Genomic DNA, 20,487 nt, shown 5'->3' on the forward strand with positions numbered 1-20,487 from the left:
CTTCTTGAACATGGGTGCAACTCAAGCTGGGTTGGGCTTGGCCTTTGTCGACCCTAGCTCAGCCTGAGGGTAACAAGGAACAAACTTCGAACTCTAGATCCTATAATTCATCCCATCTAGTTTGGTCTCATCCCTATCTAGGCCTAACAGACGCAATTGTTTACTAGGTTGAGTTGGTCTTGGTTGGCTGTTGGCCTGATTTGTGAAAACATTTGAAAGCTAGTGAGAGCTTGAAAACCATAAGAGTCTGATTTAAACCATCAAAAACCAAGTTGTTATAGCGAAGCATGTCACGGATTCTCTGGTATAAAGAAGATAAAAGTTCAACTGGGGCCGGGTTGAACACAAGGCCCCAATCTCAACCTGCCAACCCAACCCAAATCCATTCCACTGCCCTATGCTTCTTTTGTAATTTCTTCCCATTGCATTTTATTTTACTTTCCCAATGAAAATTTTGTGTTATTTTACTTCATATCTAACCAAATGGGGCCTTAGTAATTGATTCAAAACTGTGGAATCAAAGTCCATGGGAGAAAGTCGAAAAACATAACTCAAAACAAAGTTCAAAATTGATAATTAAAACGCAACAAAAATTTAAACTGCACAATAATTACAAGGCAACAGATTAAAGCTGTTGAAACCCAAATCAACTCCTCAACGATCCTTTCTTTGCGGATGAAGAACTCCGTCCCCTGAATCCAACAACACTAATCTTCGACTTCGAAGACTTGAAACTAGATTTTCTGTTCTCCGTTTGTTTCTTCCCACCTGAAGATACTTTTCTTAAGCCACTTGGAGAAGAGGACTTGGACATCTTAGGCACCTGAACTGCCTTTTTTACTTGCATACCTACAGTTGTTTTTCCAGTTTTGGCTGTGATGGTTTTTTGTCCTGCAGTTTGGATGCGTGCTACCTTTCCAGAGGTTCTAGAAGATTTTGTTGTGGTGCTACTCTTGCTTTTCTGATTTGAGGATTTTGGGACTGTTCTACTCTTACTTTTCTGATTTGATGCTTTTATCATATGCCGCTGCACATGAATACGTTCCTTGGCAACGTCCCTTCTGACATTGTCTGCAGTTAGAGATTCCAAACTCTCATTCTTCTTCATGGCCTCCTCAATGCGGGTGGCTAATGGTACATCCTTCTTCGCAACTAAACTAGTAACTTTGCCTGTTAAGATGCAATTGTTTTGATTCAGAATCTTCTAAGAATGCCTTCTAACGAGCTAGTTAGCTGTCACTTTGCGAGAGAAGCGGGCAGTGAGTTTTCTTCTCTACTGAGGAATAATGAGAGTCCCTCATAACTAGGTAACTCCAACTCAAATGTTTATTATAAATTAGAAAAAAAAAAAAAATTTAACTTAAAAGATTTCAGAAATAATATAGATTATTTACCTACGAAAATTAAATAAAATTCTCATCAACAACTATATAGTTTTTTTATGGGCAGCTCACCTTTGGCACCCATACGAGCAGTTCTACCAGTGCGATGGAGGTAGTCAATCTAGAAATTCATAAAGAAAAGTTAGGTAGCAGCAAATACCAGGGGGTGGGGGGAGTTCAAAAATTAACAAGAAATCAAAAAAGCAGTGAGGAAGATGATACTTACAGAGTTCATAGGAAAATCAAACATGATGACATGATCAACATCCAAGTCCAGTCCTCGAGCAGCTAAATCGGTGCACACCAGTGTTGGGCAATCCCCATCTTCACTTTTGAACTTTTTGAGGTTTTCAACCCTGGACATAGGAGAGCATCAGTCTGAAGTCACATAAACAGAGATTTTGTGCATTAATTTTAAACAGAATTGCTTTTGCCTTTTGGAGGAGAGAAACTAAAGGAAATGTAGTGTCAAGCGAATTTCAAGAAGGAAAATTAAAAATGTTTTATCCATTCGTCATAAACCTTCATAAGGTTGCACGTTCACCTAATGTATGTTAGGAAGCACCCTATAAAAGAAAGGATGGAGCATCCACTTCTCTGTAACACGGCACAAGTTAATGTCACGCAAAAATTATCACGACCTGGACATACTTAGAATAAGATCGACTCACTTGCAGCATGGAGCTTTTTACGAAGCCCAATCCCCCCCCCCCCCCCAACCCCCTCACCCACACACACACACACACACACAAAAAAAAAGTCCAAGACACACAAGTAATAAATGCACAAGGAAAAAAAGTAGGAATCCAAGACAAGCAGAGAACAGGATTGTGCAAGCACATTTGTTGCTTCCCATACTGCAAATAGTCCACATTTTTAAGTCATTCTCATGCCTAAGTTGGATTCACACAACAACAAACCTCTAATAATTAATCTTTAACAATGTAATAATATCCAATACTTATAATTTCTTGAGGAATCATTATGACTCCCCCCCCCCCCAAAAAAAAAAAAAAACAGAGATTTTATTGCAAGGATAAAGAAAAAACAGAGGTCAACCAAGGTCTAATATGCAGCTATCATGGTCATATAAAAAAGCGCGATGCACAAGTATACCCCCCATGCAAAATAAGTGTATTATTTCTTTACCAGTTATTTAGCATAGACATTCTTAAAAAAAACCATCACTTTGTCACTCATTAAAAAAGAGTGGGAGACTAGAAACCTCCACAAGCATCGTGTATAAATATGAGTTATATAAATGATTAATTTTCTTATACAATTTTTTGGTTAACACGGGCACAAAGAGTGCCGTATCATACCAGCATTTTTCCTCTCTTTTAAGTTTACAAGCACCTTTATGTATACAAAATATACTTCTATATAAGAAATTGTACAAGGAAATCTTCCTTCCCCTCCCCCCCCCGCCCAAAAAAAAAAAAAACTGTTGAAAATGTTGAGGAAAACTTTTTAACAAAGAATGGCACGCATGATCAGATGACCATATTAACTATTTTGATTATCAATTATTAGGGGGGTGACTGGATGCTTGCAAAAGTATTTAACAACTGAAAAGAATCCATGTTCATAAAAAATAAAATAAAACAATAATAGCAACAATATCTCACCTTTGTTCTGCTGGCACCTCCCCATGGTAGTTAACAGTAAGAATTTGATTCTCACCAAGAAAGTGATCCACAGCACGACTAGAATTCAAGGTGTTACAAAACACCATCACACGGTTTCCTTTTGCCAAACTTGGCTCAAGAACCTGCAACAGCACAGAGCCCAAGTGAGTTACACACCTCTAGACAAGAAACACTAGTTGCATTGCTGTAGTAAAATTATTTTATCCCACAATGTGACTATACACATAAATTAGTAGTACTCAAAAATAAATAAAGATCTATAAACTTTTTACACATGAATTAAATATCCTGTGGGCATGTCCATTTAATTCACCCTGGAAATCGAAGTTGATCTCCTGTAAACCAGCATATCACCGTGTCATCAGTTTATAATAATGCCACCAATATTTCGACAGCAGTGTCTAACTATTTAATCTAATGAAAAACTCGGATCCTTTTGAAGGAAAATCAACGGGATCTGTGCCAGCATGTAATCCTTAATGTCATCCTTTTCTCATCAATTGAGTCTTCGGAACTGTTAAGTACTCATGCATAAAATTCCTGAGGTATTCCATAACCTAGATTTATGGTAGTTAAACAAACCAAGCAACCTCAACAAAAGCAAAACAGTGGGTGGTCACAACAAAAACAGCTAAGATACAAGAACAGCTTGGAAGAAAGTTCACACAGGTATAAGAGTGTTATCTCAACATGGATGGTCACAGAGAAACGGGTAAAGCTAGGTAAGCATCTTGTAAGGAAGTTCACACAGAAATAGAACTCCATTCTTATGGAATTTCAGTTAAGGCTATGACACGAATGGTCTAACACTTTGATGCAAACCACGGGTTCGAAAATTCTGATAGGTTTGCTTATGTGCCCACCCAATCGACAAATAGCTCAAATCTAATAACCAGTGGCAATCTCGTAATATACCAGAATTTTCAAGGGTTGTTAGATAAGTAAAGAGGAGAGGATATGATTGAGGTTGGTATTTATTGTTAGGGATTAACTTGGAAAGGTTAGTAAAATATGGATATCAGCGGATAAGAAAAGCGTTGAAGAGCATTAAAGGATATTAAAGAAATAAAGGCTTTAAAGCCACAACTTAGGGTTTGGGGGATGTCTTCAACCTCCCACAATACAATCCATGGCGGAAATCCAGCAAGCTTCGATGAAGAGAACTCCTTCCGTAACAGTTGAGCCTGAAATTTCAGGCTTAGATCCAAGATCTACCGATTCCACACAAACAGCACTTCAAATAGAAGGCCAAACATATCCTGCAAATCCAATCTGGCGGTAAGGCAGAAATCAGATCTGGTTATGGTTTCGATTCTCACAGTGAAGGAAGCACTTGGAGCCAATGTTCTAGGGTTTGAACCACCTGGAGACAGGCTTCCTTCGACCCAAATCTTAGACTCAATGAATAACCCTTTAAAGAGCTCTATCAAATCTCTTGCTGTTCACTTGGTTCGACAGTAACAGGGTAACACCAGTAAGGAAGAGTACGAAGAACAGAATACAGTAAGAATGGAGAAGTTTAGAAGAGGAGAAGAGGGTGATGTGAGAGAGAATCCAGAGATGACTAGATGAGAGAGAGATCTCAGAGGAGGAGAAGGAAGAGGTCACACGACCTTGCTGCTATCGTACCAACCTGGTACCATAAACCAGTCAAAACTTTTAATTCATCAAATCTAATTCCAATCATTGGGTACAGGCAAGTTTATAAAGGGTAACAACTCCTAACCCTAATGGCCTAATCTAAAGCTGAAATTAAACTTGAGTCGAACTTGGACTCATAAACTGAAATAAAATCCTAAATCAACTCTACCACTAAATAGCCTATTAAAACTTAAACAGAAAATTACAAGATAAATCCAGATAATAAAAACCAAAATAAATAAATAAACTAAAATATCATTCTGGACCCAAGAATCAATTGGACCCAGTTCATCTCCCTTTGGGCTTCCAAATGAGTTTGGGCCGGTCCATGGAATTGCTCCTGCATCACACTTGGCTAGGATCACTGTTGTCTTCAGACTTCAGGTAGTAGACACCAGAACTCCGGTAGCCTATTACTAAAATGCATAAGATTTTTTCAGTTTTAAAAAGAAAAAAAATTAAAAAAATTAAAAATCAATATATTCAAAATAGATACAGATCCTGTAATAAGTTGTTTGAGTAAATTAATCCATGATATATATAAATGAAGTAATGAGCACATTTCAGGTATTCAGGTGTGGCTACCATAGGTGATAAGCTGAAGGAAAATCATTTGAGATGGTTTGGGCATGCACAATTAAGGCCATCGAATGCATTAGTATAGAAGACAGGAGAGAAATGTACTTTAGAGGAGTTGAAGAACAAGGACTAGGTCAAAAATTACCTGGAAGAAGTGAACTGAAGGCAAGACAGGATTCACTTAGTTGACCCATTTAGTTGTGAAGAGCTTAGTTGAGTTGAGTGGAGTTGAGTAGTATATATAAGTGAATGGAGAACCACGAATGAACAAATCAAACTAAGGAAGGTAAAAAATAAATACAATTTGCTTCTTATGTTTTTCATGATGGAACCAGTTTCTGAACAATGATAAGTTTGTGAAACTTCGTCTTTGAATGGCAACTCAACCAAGCCATTTTGATCATGCGCTTTTATCTACCAACACCACAAATTACAAAATATTTAGGTCAAGAACAAACCTGTAGCAATGCCTCCAGCTTGTTTTCTGAACCTGAAAGTTTGATGAAATCATGACGAGCAGATGCAACCTTCTTGTGCAATGTTGAAGTGCGTAAATGAGTTATACCTTCGAATTCCTCATCGATCAACTTTTGCACTGCCTGTAACAGTCTCAAAAAGGTCAGATTTCAACTCCCAAAAAGAAAATAGACAGATCAAAACTGAGTGGGCAAGATCATTAAGGAGAATGAAAATCACAAGATGCTTCAAATTTCAATTAGATTTCACCATAGTAATCATTTAAGTCAGGATCCATATTTCATCACAGGGATCATTAAGTCAGGATCATAAAGCAATAACTGGAGATGTGCAATACCCCAGTAGAAGAGAAGGCTTGCTGAGGGAAATCTTTACAGATTTGGTAGCTCTATTAGCAGATTTATGCTTCATGAATGACAAAATAAGAAAGTAACAGAGTCCCCATATGCATTATACCTCTAGACTGTACACAGATAATCTTCACATGCTTATCCAGAGCAACAGTTGCCCATTAAATTCCAAGTTTCATGAAACCTACACACTTGCTTTCAAGCATTTGGTATTTCTGTATTGATGATGAATTAAATATCCAGAACAATGAATCTGTAGTGACTTTGTTAGTTCTAAAATTCAGTATTTCTGTGTCTTCCCCTAAAGAAATGTAATGGTGATGAATTAAATATCTAGAACAAAAAGACTCTTTTTCCTGAAACAGTAGAGTAATAGAACAATATATCTTCAGTAGTTTGTGGGTTTCATACAATAATCCCCAATCTCATGTTTGGGTTAATTGTCCTTCGCAGCCATATGTAGTCTCTTACAGCCAGCTAAAGTCTTCCACTCAACAACCATAAGAGAAGTTTGTGGTACACTACCCCCACACCTACCTCCCAATGGAGCATCTGAAGAACATAGTACAAAAATATTCTAAATAATTTTCTCCTAACTGAGCTACCTCCCAATGGAGCATCTGAAGAACATAATACAAGAATCATCTACAAAATACCATCACAGAACACATTATCCCTTGAGTTGAGGATTATTTCCTTCTAAGCACTTCAAAGGCATACCCATAGGGCCACCAGCCATCTTGATATTCACAAAAGGTTTAATGCTTGAAACATGGATTGAGGATCAGTTTATGCTCAATTTTGATGGCAATGATCAAGGCATTCCAACAGAGATTTTAAGTTTTGGCGTAGAGGCAAAACCAACTAAAGAAAAGTCACCATTGCCTTGATGTGAACCTAACCTGATATATACATACATGTAAAATGCTAAATGAGATACAAATGACAATATGTGCACAAAAGAAACCCAAAACATCAGGTAGTCAATAGATTGCACAACTAGTTTATCAGCATTTTATATCCTGGAACCATAGACAGTCCAGGGCTGATGCCTTAAAAGCATATCAAAATGCTAAATTAAGCAACATTATTACTCACAATAGGTGTGCAAAGAAATTCAAAACGTTAGGCAATTAATAGAATGCAATATCAGTGTATTGACATCATATATCCTGAAACCATAGACTTGGTTTTGAGGCTGACTCCTTCAAAGCAGTTCAGAATGCTAAACTAAGCAACTAATAGAAAAATGTTGCTTCCCAACATAATGCTGAGAAGATATCAACGAATAAAGTTCCACATGTGGATCTCAAGCAAGTTCACACAATAGAGAGAATACACAGGTGGTACACATCTTATCTATCTGCTTGCACAACAGTTCAAACCAGCACACCTTTGACATTGTTGCAGTAACCAAAACAGTTTGAAATCCTTGGCCATCAGATTTTGATGCACGATTTTTCAGTGGTCCAAGAAATTTACGAATGTCAGGACCAAAACCATGATCAAACATAGTGTCTGCCTCGTCCAACACCTATCACAAGTTCACAAATTTCATTAGTACGTACAAGCTGGAAAGATCGAACTCAAACCTCAAGCCATGAAATAAGGTGATGCATCCTATGTAAGGTAAGAAAATGGATTTTTTATATACATTTTGGGTGCTGGGGAAAACATTGATGTATTTGATGCAATCTATGTGCATAAGTTCAAGTCATTATGCTCCCAATACTATTAACATGGCTATACAAGCTGCTAGGTCAGTACCCTACCTCTTGGACAATGTATACACCAAAACGTTCCAAACAATGAACCAATCAAAGGATCTTAATTTTTCATCTAGAGCTAAGACACGGTGAACCAATAAAAAAAAAAAACCAATAAGACAAATTGCACACAAAGTATGAAAATTATTGTCTTCAAATACTTCAAATCAATTATGTACTAGCACCCATTCCCAAGACATTTAAAACAAGTGTAAGTAAGCAACCATGAGTACTGGGTATCTGACATTGGAACTGATGTGCAAGGAGCAACAATGGGTGTGATTAACATGTTAATAGATCTTTCAGAAAATTATTGCCATTGTTGCATAGGCTGAAAACCATGCTAAAAATCCCAATGATATTTTATTCATAATTTCTGCTACTACTTGTGAAGTATTTGTGTTGCCTCAATAGTATCATCATAATTATCCACCTTGATACATTTTTACCCCAAAAAGTAGATTAACCATTTATACAATAATGCGTTTATCATATACAGCGATTAGCTGATGTGTCAGAAAATATGATCGCTTAACATCATCATCTCATGTCTTGGGATTCTGTATATTCATTGGCTACAGCAATACATAAAGAGGTTGTCGGTGCCTCGAACCAAAATCTGATCATGTATACACTTCTTGCCATGTAAGTTTACCCTTGTATGTCTCCCTGTAGCCGTCTAGAGATGTTTCAAGGACTATTTTTATAGTAGGACGTGCCAAATTGTCACAATTTCTGCATAGATGGTATGAAGACTATTATATCACAGTGAAGCTAAAAAATAAATAAGTCGTATAATGGCTGCTAGATCTATATATGGACCTCTGGCTTACACAGAAAGAAATCTTCCCCGGGATTTGCTTCCCAAAATCTGGTAGGTTGCTTTTTATTGTTGGGTTGTTTATATAGAATCAAAAAACTTCATCAGTTTTGAAGAAAAGGCTTGAGATAATTCAAAGGAGTTTCTTATATGGTCAAAGGCCTTTTCCTCTGATTATTTCTACTTCTCTCCCTCTAATGAATTTGTCTCTCAGAAAAAAGTTTGTGAGAAGTTTTAATACTGAAAATTAGAGCATATAACCAAAAAAAATTGTGCATATCTCAGTTATACAGGATAAACTAGATAATGATTAAAACTTACCAGATATTTGATCTCACCGTAAACTATGTTCCCTTCTTCAATATGTTGAAGAACTCTCCCAGGAGTCCCGACAACCATGTCAATCGGAATGTTCAGAGACTCCTCTTGGGGTCTTAAACGACCACCACCACTCACCATGGTAGACCTGAATCGTGCATGATGACTTACAGACTTAGCCACACGAAACACCTACAAGATCAATAATAGCTAATCATTAGATGTGAAACCATGGGAATTGAAAAGAAGCATCAATTTGTTTTCTAGAAAATAAATAAACACCTGTTCACACAGTTCCCTTGTAGGGCAGAGCACAACAGCTCGAGGGCGTCTGGGTTTAATAAGCATACCGGATAATGCTTCATCCTGCCTCAATAGCTACAAAACAAAAATCCATATAAGCGAATTTTTACATTTTCCCTATTCTTGACAAGATAATCCTATTGAAGAACTTTGATTAATTGGTGATGTAGCACATGTACTCTAATAAATGAGTTAAAACAAAGAAGTCCACAAATAAATTTGGAATTCATAAACAAAAAAAAAAATGTAGAATTCACAATTCAAATTGAATACATATACGCGTGAACAACAAGATCCCTTACAATAGCACATTCAAAGAAAGACTGAGCTGAGTTTGCCAATATTTGGATTGAGATCAGCCAGATCTATTTGGTGGTCATCATAGGAGGTGGAAGTACAAAAGTAAATAGCCCCCTGTGGATCCTGTATCTTATAGTATTAAAGCTTCATGTGCATAACACAATTACCATCATTTTAATGGAAAGCTAGAAAAGCTAGTTCCTTGGCAGATATATAGCAATCCACAGACAATATGGGAGTTTATGTACATTCTTGAATCCTCAAATTCTTATATAGCATCGGGTTTCTAATATATCACTATCTTCGTTTTTATCCTCCTTAAGAAATGTCATGCGTATACGTCCTCAACCCACAACAAAGGCAGAGGAGACCCAGTAGATTTCATCTTATAAATTCTCTAACCAGTGAACACAAAACTGAGTCTCCCAAGATAGGACATCGTGAGAGGGGAAGAGCACTCCGAACCCACACCAGAACAATACCCAAAAATCAGTAGAACGAAAATTAGCAATAGTAAACCACAAGAATCAAAATTACCGAATGATGAAAATGAAATTACCTGAACCAAGGGCAACATGTAAGCCAAAGTCTTCCCTGAGCCAGTGTGAGAACCCAAGACCACACTCATCCCCTCAAGCACGGCAGGGATTCCAAGACCCTGAATCTCAGTGGGAACAGAAATACCGAGCTCGTTTACAGCACCCATTACCTCCTCAGTCAACCCCAATTCATGAAAAGACGAAACAACCTTTGTAAACTGGCGCTTCTTCGATGACTTATCGTCATCCTTCTCAAAAGAATGAACAGGAGTTACTCTGCTTTGTTGGGTCTTAGGAGAATCTTTAAGGTGTCTATTCCTCAGTCTCTCGAGAAGGATTGAATGTCTCATGGGTTGGAACACCTGGTCTGGTTCATCTATCGTTGCGGCGGTGGCAGTGGCGGTAGAGGAGCAAAGAGGCCTAAACCCCAGAAAAACCCTAGGTGGTGATCTTCTAGCAAGTGGGAACCTTGCTCCATTGAAGAGAGAATGGACAAGAAGATTAGAGGAGAATGAGAGGCTTAGGAGTGTCCTCCCCGTTCCTCCTCCCATGGCTGCTGGAGCTGATGAACCAGTATCTGCAAAAACCGTACACCAATATAGGTCGTTGATAAGAAAGTGTCTTCACAGCTTGGTGTTTAAGTCCACTGTGAACGTGACAAACATAAACCATCACGATCCTATTGCATCCAAACAAGAAAATAAATCCAAACCCGATAAGTTCTAACCACAACTCCACCCCCAGTCCTCACTCCTTTCTCCTCTCCCGTGTTCATCCGCATCCAAACATGCCGAATCTGTCCCTTCACCTGGTCACTACTCCTTTGCATCCAAAGGCAAATCCACGAGTCTCTGTCTCTCTAGGTGTGGCCTACGCCAGCAGTCTCATGATTCTATCTCTCTCGTTTTAAATGAAAAGATATCTCTGTCCTTTGTTTTGAGGATAATAGAGATAGACACATGGCAATGTTGGAATAGGCCACACTCCTTAGTAGAAAATTGTTTCCTTAAGTTTTGGGATCTTAACAATTGGATAGGATTTTTCATGTCCAATTAGAAGTAAGGTGAAAAAAAAATAAAAGCAAATTTTATTTTTACTCAGTTTCTATCACATGTCAAATTTAAAATGCAAATTCAATCAAATACCCTTCTCTATATATGTATCAACTGTCTAAAAAAAAAATTTCTTTTGGGGCTGTGCACCCTCTCCATAGTCATTGTTTTTCTAATAATTGAGTTTGCCACTTGACAAACTCTTGACAATTGAGCAAGGGAACTAGATTCACTTGTCTATAAAAACAACAACTTCATCTGGCTTATAATTAAAGGTGTCAACCTGTATTGCATACAATATACCGATACCGTATTGGTTATATTGTATCGAATTGTACCGAATAAATTTGATATGGTATCAATATGAGATACATGTATCGAGTCGATATGAGATACGGTAGCAGAATCAATGTAAACCAATCCCATACTTTTTAAAACTTTGCCACTTGGAGAACTCTTTCCATATCAACTCACTTAGAAATACCACTCAAAGGTTTTCCTTCCTTTTAAGGTACAAAAAGTCTGTTAAATGTTATACATTCAGATCTAATCCGACCATGAAAGATGAAATGAACTCTATAGTTAGGGAAGAAGAACTCTATCGGGAGTGTAGTTCCTATACCTAAACACATCATGGCACAAAATGATCGCCCCGCCCCCATGAAAGACAGAAATCTCATCCCTATTGATGCTTTTTCATCCACTTCCATGACACTTGCGCAAGCACAGGGGTTATGCTCCTGGTCAGATAACTCTTCCCCTTGGAGTGGGAGAAAAAAAACCACGACTTGATCACCGTTATTACTCCCCTTTACTGTTGAAGGTCCAAAATGCTTCTCCCTCATTTATTAAGACTCTTGCCAGACCATACGAAGTTCTTGCATAATTGAGACTTTCTTTAAACCTGCAGCCACTACCACCTTGTTGGAATTCATGTAACCCCAAACCTCCCAACCATAGTCTTAGGTACAGGGATTGGTACTTGTATCGGCCTCAGCTGATACCGATATGGATCAGCTATATGGGTTGGATCAGACTGTTTTGCCCTTCAAAATATTGATACCTTGGTTTTTTATATCATTTTAACCTCTCTTATAATGATACAACTGTTAGGGTATCAGTCATGACCAATTCTATACCGTCACCTAAAACCGTGCCCCCAATGTTATCTGTTTGAACATGTCATTTCACATGTGTACACGAGAAAAACATGTGAAATAATGACAACCTTTAAAAATGACATAATGGTAAATTACTTTCAAATAATTTTGAGAACACTCAAAATTTTTGGGAATTAGACAATGGGCAATCAATAAAAGGTTACATGTTCAGATGCACTTATACAAGTATCATTTAAGCAATCCCTTATTTAATTGAATCCTTAAAAGGAAGACTCACTATGCTCCCTTGTTTAATTAAAGTCGATGACTGCTTTATCTTGAAGACCAAGTTGCATTTGTCCCGGTTGCATCATTGGAGGCGTTTATGATCATTAGGACATCATCAAGTGACATGATTCAGCTTACATCCACCTTTGACAGAGCAACATTTGCAGCTTTGTAGTTGCAGGACTCCTACCAAAGCTAAGTAGTGAATAATTGTATAGCATTTCAGATTAATTTTGGTTCTCTTAAGTTATTAATTTGATTATCATTTTTCAACACTTGCTTTAAGGCATCCCATCAACCCCTTTCTATTGTGTAATATATGGAGTGGAACATGGTGGGTATTGGATGTTAATGCACAATCTTAAAGGTGCCACAAGCTTAATCCCTTCTCCAGCCGGTTGTCCAACCCTAGGAGGATTTTAGGCTAAGAGGTCACTGCATTTCTGGGAACATTAATGCCACTCCAAAATATTCTTACCTTAAACAATTTCCTCGTTTTATAAATTGACTTCAATGATTTCATGATTCATATAACCAGGTGACTTTGAGCTGGTCAATAAAAGATAAAATGAAAACAGGCAATCAGGATACAAAAATTGGCCACATAACAAATGGCTCCTTGTATAGCATTGTAAAACATTGGCATTGAACAGTATACAAAAAACTATAAGAGATATACTTTCGCAAAACAACAAGTGTATTCCTGCTATTGCAGCCTGACAGATCCGATCACATTATTGAAAAGAAAACAGATCCAATCATTTGTATAGTTCAGAAGGTGCAAAAAAAAAAGTATGATATTGTCCCTGTTGCTGCCTGACAGATCTGATCACTTGTGTAGTTCAGGCTTCAAGATTCCAACATAAGGCAAGTTCCTATATAGTTCAGCATAGTCCATACCATAACCGACAACAAAATCATCTGGACACTGGTAAAGAAAAAGGCAGAAATTACAAATGAGAATGTGTTGCTCATGAAAAGAAAGGATTCTAGAATATTAGAAAATGTGAAAGATGGCACCGAGTTATCAGTAAAAGGAATTATACAAAAAAAAAAGAGAGAGAAAAAGTAGATCATATAATACCACCACTTAAAATTACCTCTAACCTCGCTTTTGGTGTCATCAATGTTGTTCAATCTTCCCAATGTAATTAGACAAAATACAACTCCAGAACAAAAGCATTATCCCCCAAATTCAGAGGAAAGGGTGATCAGTGCCAACCGTTTGGTGAGGGAGAAAAAACAGTATTACAGTTGTATATCACTATATCATGGTTGATATTTGGTATCCAACAGGTTTCTTCTTCAACGGTTTGGTTCCCCAAGATAGCTTGTCACTTATTCAAGCAAGCGCGCACCCAGTGCATGAGGCTCCCGCCACTGCGGGGTCTGGGGAGGGTCATAATGTATGCAGCCTTACCCCTACTTTTGTAGAGAGGCTGTTTCCAGACTTGAACCCATGACCACTTGGCCACAATGGAGCAACCTTACTGTTGCACCAAGGCCCACCCTCACTTATTCAAGCAAGCTTACCGCAAAACTTAGCCTCTTTGCAGTATTTAACAAGTTCCAAATTATATTACAATTACTGGTTTTTCAAAAATCCCCCACAGGTAAAACAGTTTCCACTGTAAAAGAATTGCTTTTGGCTATAAAAGAAATTGTTCATAAAAGCAGACAATTATTCATGAAACTTACAGACAGCTAGGTTTGCCCCCCTGAAGTATTTAGCCTACAGTCCTAGACTCAAAAAGCCAGTCCCTTTGGCATCTGAGGCTAATAATGTCTCATCCGGTATAGTGTAGAGATGTTGTCTCTGATAGTAACATTATTTTTTGAGAAATTTACTGTTTCTTCCCCTGTACTTTGCTTTAATTAAACTTTCCTCCCATCGACTTTCAATTATTACATTCGGACCCTCTCTAGCTAATGGTGTTAGCCTGCTGTTCGTTATAGTTTGGAACTTCCTTAGTGTTAAATCTAAGGTGGAAGGGGCTGGTGTTCGATCCAGTCGACTCCTTGCGGTGCGAAGCCAGGGAGGCTGCTATCTACTTGATTCCTTCATCCCTACACTGTTCTACAGCCATTAGAAGTTGTCTTCAACCTTCAAACCTCTCTGCTGCAAGTCTCAATGTGTCATTAGTTTCTAATTTTGACCCTACCTTCTAATTCTAGTTCTTCCCCCCTGTTAGAGGACCCCTCGATCCAAATTCCAACCCTTTTGGACCTGTGGATCTGCTGTTACTTCCCCCCTACCATCTCAGCCTGTCCCTGGATCGAGTCCTGCAGTCTCAGCCTTGTGTTTTGAGATCAGCAGGAAGTATTTCACCTGCTGGCTGCAATTAAGCCCCTGGAATTAAACCCTACTTTGTTTCAGGCCTTTATCTTATTCTATTCCCATCCCCTAAACTGTTACTATACTGTTTTCCCTATTCTGATCCATTCCCTTAACCCATCAACCTTACTACAGCCTGAATATACCATTCGTGTGACTTATTCCCTGGTTTAAGGTCCTATTTTGGACTAATTGAAGCTTTCAATTCTGTCCAACATTACTCTTGGAAGTGTAAGGAAAAGCAGAATTACACAATAACATTATATCCCCTGTTTTGTGCCTGGGGCCTATTGGGAGTGTGAAGAAGTGAAAAAAAAAAAACCCCACCACGACTTTAAACATGACATTATGGAAATATTTGAAAAATGACATGTTGCTATTTACATCTACATGGGGAGAGAACAAGTCAACTACAATGCTTCTCCTGTGACCAGTGCTTGATAAACTTTTCATTTTTTGATCTTTGATCTTTTACAATGAAGAGGATTCAAATTAGGTAACAGATATTTTCTCTGCGAAAAGGAAGAGGAATCATTCAAACATCTGTTCATCACCATGTTTATATACTGTAAAGCTTCTTCATGCTCAAATTTTAGAAGAAAAAAAAACTTTCCTGATTGTTTCCTATAAAAAATAACAAATGCAATACTCTGAAGCAAGAGTAACTTTAAGATCTTGTGTCAACTACCACTTCTAAAAGAAATAATGGTGATGAAACAATGAACCATAATAGGGACAGGATCATTATGAAGCTACAAGTAAAAGCTAACACAGAACATGGAATTCCATTCAACATGGATATTAGTTAGCATACCTCAAAACCCCGATAGAACTTTCCTTCGCCCACAAGTTCAATACGGACCTTGCGTCTTGCTGGCTTGTCAAGGAAAGAGCATACTGATACAGACGATGCTCCTTTTGATGCCAAGTGTGAAATGACACAGGTTAAAGTGTTTCCTGTGTCTACAATGTCCTCCACCTAAAACAAAATCAAGCAGTATTAAAAAAAAGAGTAACTCAAGCGCAGCACTTCAACATTAGCAATACCTATGATCCACAATAAATATCAACAAACAGGTAAAATATGACAAATGATGCCAAAGTCACAAAAATATCTAGAAAAAAGAACATGTATTCATGGATAATATTGGAGAGGAAGCAAGTATGCATTCTGAGATCCACTACATTTGGGCACATTTTGTATCACTCTTACGGAGCAATTCTGGAGGAATTTTGACTTTGTGGAGAAATTCCTTGGTTTTCGCCCCTCAGGTTGGTTCAACCAAGGCCAAACTGGGTTGATCAGTGCAGTCAGCAAAATGAATCATCAATGCTGCTTATGTTATTTATAGGAAGTCATATTGTTACTATCCTTATATTTCTGGTAATACAACTAGTATGTTATACTTGGTCCCAAGGTGTCAAGTATCGGTATCAGGTAGTGTATTGGAAAGCGGATGTTAAGAGACATCTAAGAGACACAACATAGAGACACAAAGAAACACTAGATACGGTTTGATACTTATGGACAAGGTACTAAAACTCGGGTCTCGGTACAACTTGGCCCTTTGGAAAAACCAAGTCGAGTCGAGATCTTGCCGAGTTGGTGCATTTTTTTTTTCCCGACTCGAAGCCTCAACTCAATGGGTTTTAGACCTAGTTTGGGTCTAAAACTTGGTATTCAACCTATTTTAGGCCATTTAAACACAATGGCACTATCAGATTTTGCAAAAACAAAGTCCAAATATGAGTCTCAATTCGGACCATAGGTTAGTAGGCGATGACGTACTAAAATACCCTACTCTACACATAATTTAGTAATAGAAAGCAAGCAAAACATTCAATTAATAGCTAAACAACTTAAATAAGAATTAGAAATGTTAAAGTGATACATCAAACTGTTTAACAGTGTTACAACTATCATCACATAACATGACTTTGAATCAAGTATTCAGTCCCCGCTAGTGTCACATAGTCTTCCCATGACATAGTGTTGATGTAATGTTGCATATAGTGCTCCACAGCAAGCATATAAAGAGTTCTGTCGAGTTAGGTAAGTAAATACATAGTAGATGGGTCATTTCCATCGGTCAATATGTGACTTAGTTTTTACAGCATCAATCCATTGAAAAAACAATTCAGCTCACTCTTCTTCAGTCTAGGCATGTTTTTTTTTTAACCTGCAGTTTCTCTACAATGAAAACCCAATTAACCAAAAGTAAGAAGCCTTAGCTCCAGTTCTGATCGTGTTTCATTTCCTTTTCCTAAATAATAAAGATACGGCTACATAAACTATAAGAGACTGCAATGAGTTATTATTTTCATAACTTTACCAACATGAACAGCACATCTAATCATCCAATGATAGTTGAATTTTATAAGAACAACTGAAAGATATAACGTTTTTTGTATGAAAAGAGAAAGAAGCAAAGATTATATTGTCACGATTCACACTCAAGAGGGGATGCAGACACTTCAAATTTAACAAGACTATGCTTTTGAATCATGTCTACTCCGAAAGTACCAAAAAAACATCCGTGACCAAACAACGAAAAATAAATCTAAACGGGAAAACGATGGCTCCAACGGATAAAAATAAGTACATAAATTTCATACCAGAAGTACATGCTTTCCCTTGATATCAATCTTAACATCGCTGGAGATCCTTGGAGCGCCGTTCGATTCTGTTCCAAACCCATACGATTCTACTCGTAACAAATCAACCGAAACAGGCAATTTAATCTTCCTCACTATATCAGCCAAGAAAATAAAAGCTCCCGTGGCAACGCCGACGACAGCAAAAGAAGAAGAGGAACCATTGAAATCGTCGGAGATCTGAGAAGCAAGCTCTGAAACTCTTTCAGATATCTGTTGCTCAGTCCATAGAATTCGTTCTATGTGATCTTCCAATTCCATCATCAAGACAATAGATGATTCCGATGGATAAAATAGAAAACGAACAGAGTTCCTCGCTTGGGATACTAGGGTTTATTGCAGAGTTCGTGGTTTTAGCGTACAACGGGCGAAATTCAAACTTAGATGACAAGTAGCCAACTGTTATAGAATCGAATCTTAGAACTAGAATTAGATTATAGATTCTGCGTATCTGTCTCGGTCGTTCCTGGAATGTCGGACCAAAATTAGATTCTGCGTATCTGTCTCAATCGTTCGGTTTGATCCGGTTTGGTTTTGGTCTGATTTAATGTACAATGTGTACAAACCAAAATCAAATATTTTTGGGTAAATTTCACGACACCCCAAACTTCGAAAAAATATCAAAGACTGCCCTTATTTTATGATTATATTTCAACTTAGTCCACTCTGTTAGGTCTGTGCAGTTAAGTGTCTGTTAATTCTTATATAATGGTGAAATTACCCATACCATAAGGTGAACTTTCCATAATACCCTTAAGGGTAAAATCCCAAAGACCAACCATTGTCTTCATCGTCTTCCATGGTCTGAAGGCGAAAGAAGCAAGAACAGGGAAGGGGCTCTACAAGGCACCATTTTTGCTTCGATTTTGTAGAAGGGTGTGTCTAAGAGAAGGAGACGCTAAGAGAAGAGATTTCATTTTTCAGAGCACCGAATAAAATTTCAATTATCAAAACCAAAAGTGGACTGAATTTTTTAGTTTGATTTGATTCAGATTTAAACAACTAGTTTATGTCATTCGGTTTGGTTTAAGTCAAACTATCGATTTGTAACTCAAATAAAAATCGAATGGAATTGAATAAAAGTTCAATTTTAAAAACCAAAATCGAACCAAATTTTCTATTTTGATTCAATTCGGTTTTAAATTGTTGACTTTGATTTGACTATGCATTTTTCAGTTTAGTTATGCTGTGTTTGGTATGCATTCTTGGAACACATTCCAGTTATTTCGTATTATCGGATGATAAAAATAGTTTATCATCTTTAGATTCAAACCAAGGATTTGTAACCCTGAACAAAAATGAACCGAACCAAACTTTTAATTTGAATCAATTTCGTTTTAAACCGCCGGTGTCAGTTTCAATTGTTGGTTCCCATTATAAATGGACACCCTTGGGCTGGCCTCGTTTGTTTGACGCTTAAAAGGGAATGAATAAGCTTTTTCAATATAGACAAACAGAACTCGAGAGTTCATAGCAGCCAAACCAAACGGCCCATTATGAGTGCGGCAGTCATAGAGCTGCTCGTGTAGTTTCTTCTTTCTTGGCGCCAAGCCAACCTGCAAAAAAAAAAAAAAAAAAGAGGGAAAAGTGGAAAAGCCGAATACGCCTTGCAATGTCGACGATCTTCATCGCTGTTCAATGCTGCCAATGCTCGACAATGCAGGCACTCTCTCTCTCTCTCTCTCTCTCTCTCTCTTTCTCGTTTGTTTGTTTGATTTCTATTGTGATGGATTGATTGCGTGATTGGAAATGGAGATTCAGGTGAAGCAGCAGAAGAAGAGCAGCAACAAATGGAACTGTGTGATCTGCAACCGGAAGCAGTCCATTCGTAAGGTATTTGCTCAAGGATTCCTTGCTAGAGATGTCCGCAAGTTCGTCCAGAGTTTCAACATGTCCCGGAAATTTATCGAAGAAAATGTAGAAAAGGAAACCCTAAGTCCACCACCACTACCACCAAAAGAAGAGATCCATAATCCCACTAAGAGAAGAAGTGATTGGAAAGAGTACCTCGATCCGGAAGACTTCGTCGATGACAAGCAAGAGGAACAAGCAACAGGTATGCACAAAAATTAATCAATTTGCTTCTAAGAGAACGGAAAACGAAAAGCGAAGGCCGTATTAATGAATTCACCTCTGTCATGCCTTATGCGTAGGTGGTGTTTCTGAACCGAAAATCGTGACGGAGTTGCCGAAGGAGATGTTTAAGAAACCCAAATTGAAGAACTACTCTGCTGGATTGGACACTGGAGATGGAGCAAATAGACTTTTGAAGCCCAATTTCTCAAATAGAAAGAGGGTGATCAATCCACTCGTTCCTCAAAAGAGTAAAGTAACCTTTTTTGCTTAGATTATTTTGATCAATTGGTCCAGCGTGAGAGAGAGTAGAAAACTCTGTTATCTTTGGATTCCGTTTCACATTAAAAATTTGGCAGACAAGGAAGAGGGGAAGGAGTTGCAGTCAGGAAGGGAAAAGGGAACAGCATCAAAGTGGAGCAATTTCTTAGCAGAGGAAGATGAAGATGAGTTGTTAATGCAAAGAGGGCGGAGAGATGTCCGGGATCCATGGTGCCAACCTGATATTCTGGACACTCCAGTCAGTGATCAAAGGGTTGAAGACGAAGTCCACCCGGATTTCAAGTGATATTCTGGACACTCCATTGATCTTCTTGAGGTGAGGATTGAGAAATCGAGAACTATTTTCATTTTTCTGTTTCCCAGTGCCTCCGTTTGTTGGGTTGCAAGGGAAATAAAATGAATGGAAATGATTTTTATTTTAATTTCTACCTTTGGATAAAAGGGGAAATGTTTAGATTGGCCATGAAAAATTTTAGAGTCAAATTCAATAAAATACCTACCCATATATATCATGCATCTACATATTTTTAGCCATCCATGTATTGGCATGTACATTTCGTAGTATTCTTGTAGATTCA

General features: G+C 37.8%; 3 protein-coding genes across 7 annotated transcripts; 1 reads left to right on the plus strand and 2 right to left on the minus strand.

Moving 5' to 3' along the window:
• Positions 1-547: 547 nt before the first annotated feature.
• LOC122671690 (DEAD-box ATP-dependent RNA helicase 39) lies at positions 548-10,740 on the minus strand. 2 transcript variants are annotated; one of them, XM_043869074.1, is made up of 10 exons: positions 10,145-10,740; positions 9,265-9,360; positions 8,986-9,174; positions 7,472-7,612; positions 5,710-5,850; positions 3,011-3,153; positions 1,609-1,738; positions 1,455-1,503; positions 997-1,170; positions 842-956 (listed from the first exon to the last, which is right to left on the minus strand). In XM_043869074.1, exons 1-10 carry the CDS (start codon positions 10,673-10,675, stop codon positions 910-912), a joined length of 1,641 nt encoding a protein of 546 aa, XP_043725009.1. In that variant the 5' UTR covers positions 10,676-10,740; the 3' UTR covers positions 842-909. The 2 variants fall into 2 exon arrangements, with proteins under 2 accessions (XP_043725002.1, XP_043725009.1); XM_043869067.1 differs by having other exon boundaries at positions 548-1,170; positions 10,145-10,738.
• A 2,630-nt stretch (positions 10,741-13,370) lies between these two features.
• On the minus strand, positions 13,371-17,970 carry LOC122658410 (hypoxanthine phosphoribosyltransferase). Of its 2 annotated transcripts, none has more exons than XM_043853368.1 (3): positions 17,516-17,970; positions 15,714-15,878; positions 13,371-13,439 (listed from the first exon to the last, which is right to left on the minus strand). In XM_043853368.1, exons 1-3 carry the CDS (start codon positions 17,816-17,818, stop codon positions 13,407-13,409), a joined length of 501 nt encoding a protein of 166 aa, XP_043709303.1. In that variant the 5' UTR covers positions 17,819-17,970; the 3' UTR covers positions 13,371-13,406. The 2 variants fall into 2 exon arrangements, with proteins under 2 accessions (XP_043709303.1, XP_043709296.1); XM_043853361.1 differs by having other exon boundaries at positions 13,371-13,492.
• Positions 17,971-19,096: 1,126 nt separating this feature from the next.
• Positions 19,097-20,195, plus strand: LOC122642793 (MRN complex-interacting protein). Of its 3 annotated transcripts, none has more exons than XM_043836392.1 (4): positions 19,097-19,217; positions 19,316-19,610; positions 19,696-19,878; positions 19,987-20,195. In XM_043836392.1, exons 1-4 carry the CDS (start codon positions 19,167-19,169, stop codon positions 20,193-20,195), a joined length of 738 nt encoding a protein of 245 aa, XP_043692327.1. In that variant the 5' UTR covers positions 19,097-19,166. The 3 variants fall into 3 exon arrangements, with proteins under 3 accessions (XP_043692327.1, XP_043692336.1, XP_043692343.1); XM_043836401.1 differs by having other exon boundaries at positions 19,708-19,878; XM_043836408.1 differs by having other exon boundaries at positions 19,696-19,883; positions 19,987-20,190.
• The last annotated feature ends 292 nt before the right edge of the window (positions 20,196-20,487 follow it).

This window comes from Telopea speciosissima, chromosome 1 (assembly GCF_018873765.1).
Source record: "Telopea speciosissima isolate NSW1024214 ecotype Mountain lineage chromosome 1, Tspe_v1, whole genome shotgun sequence".
Classification (NCBI taxonomy): Eukaryota; Viridiplantae; Streptophyta; class Magnoliopsida; order Proteales; family Proteaceae; genus Telopea; species Telopea speciosissima.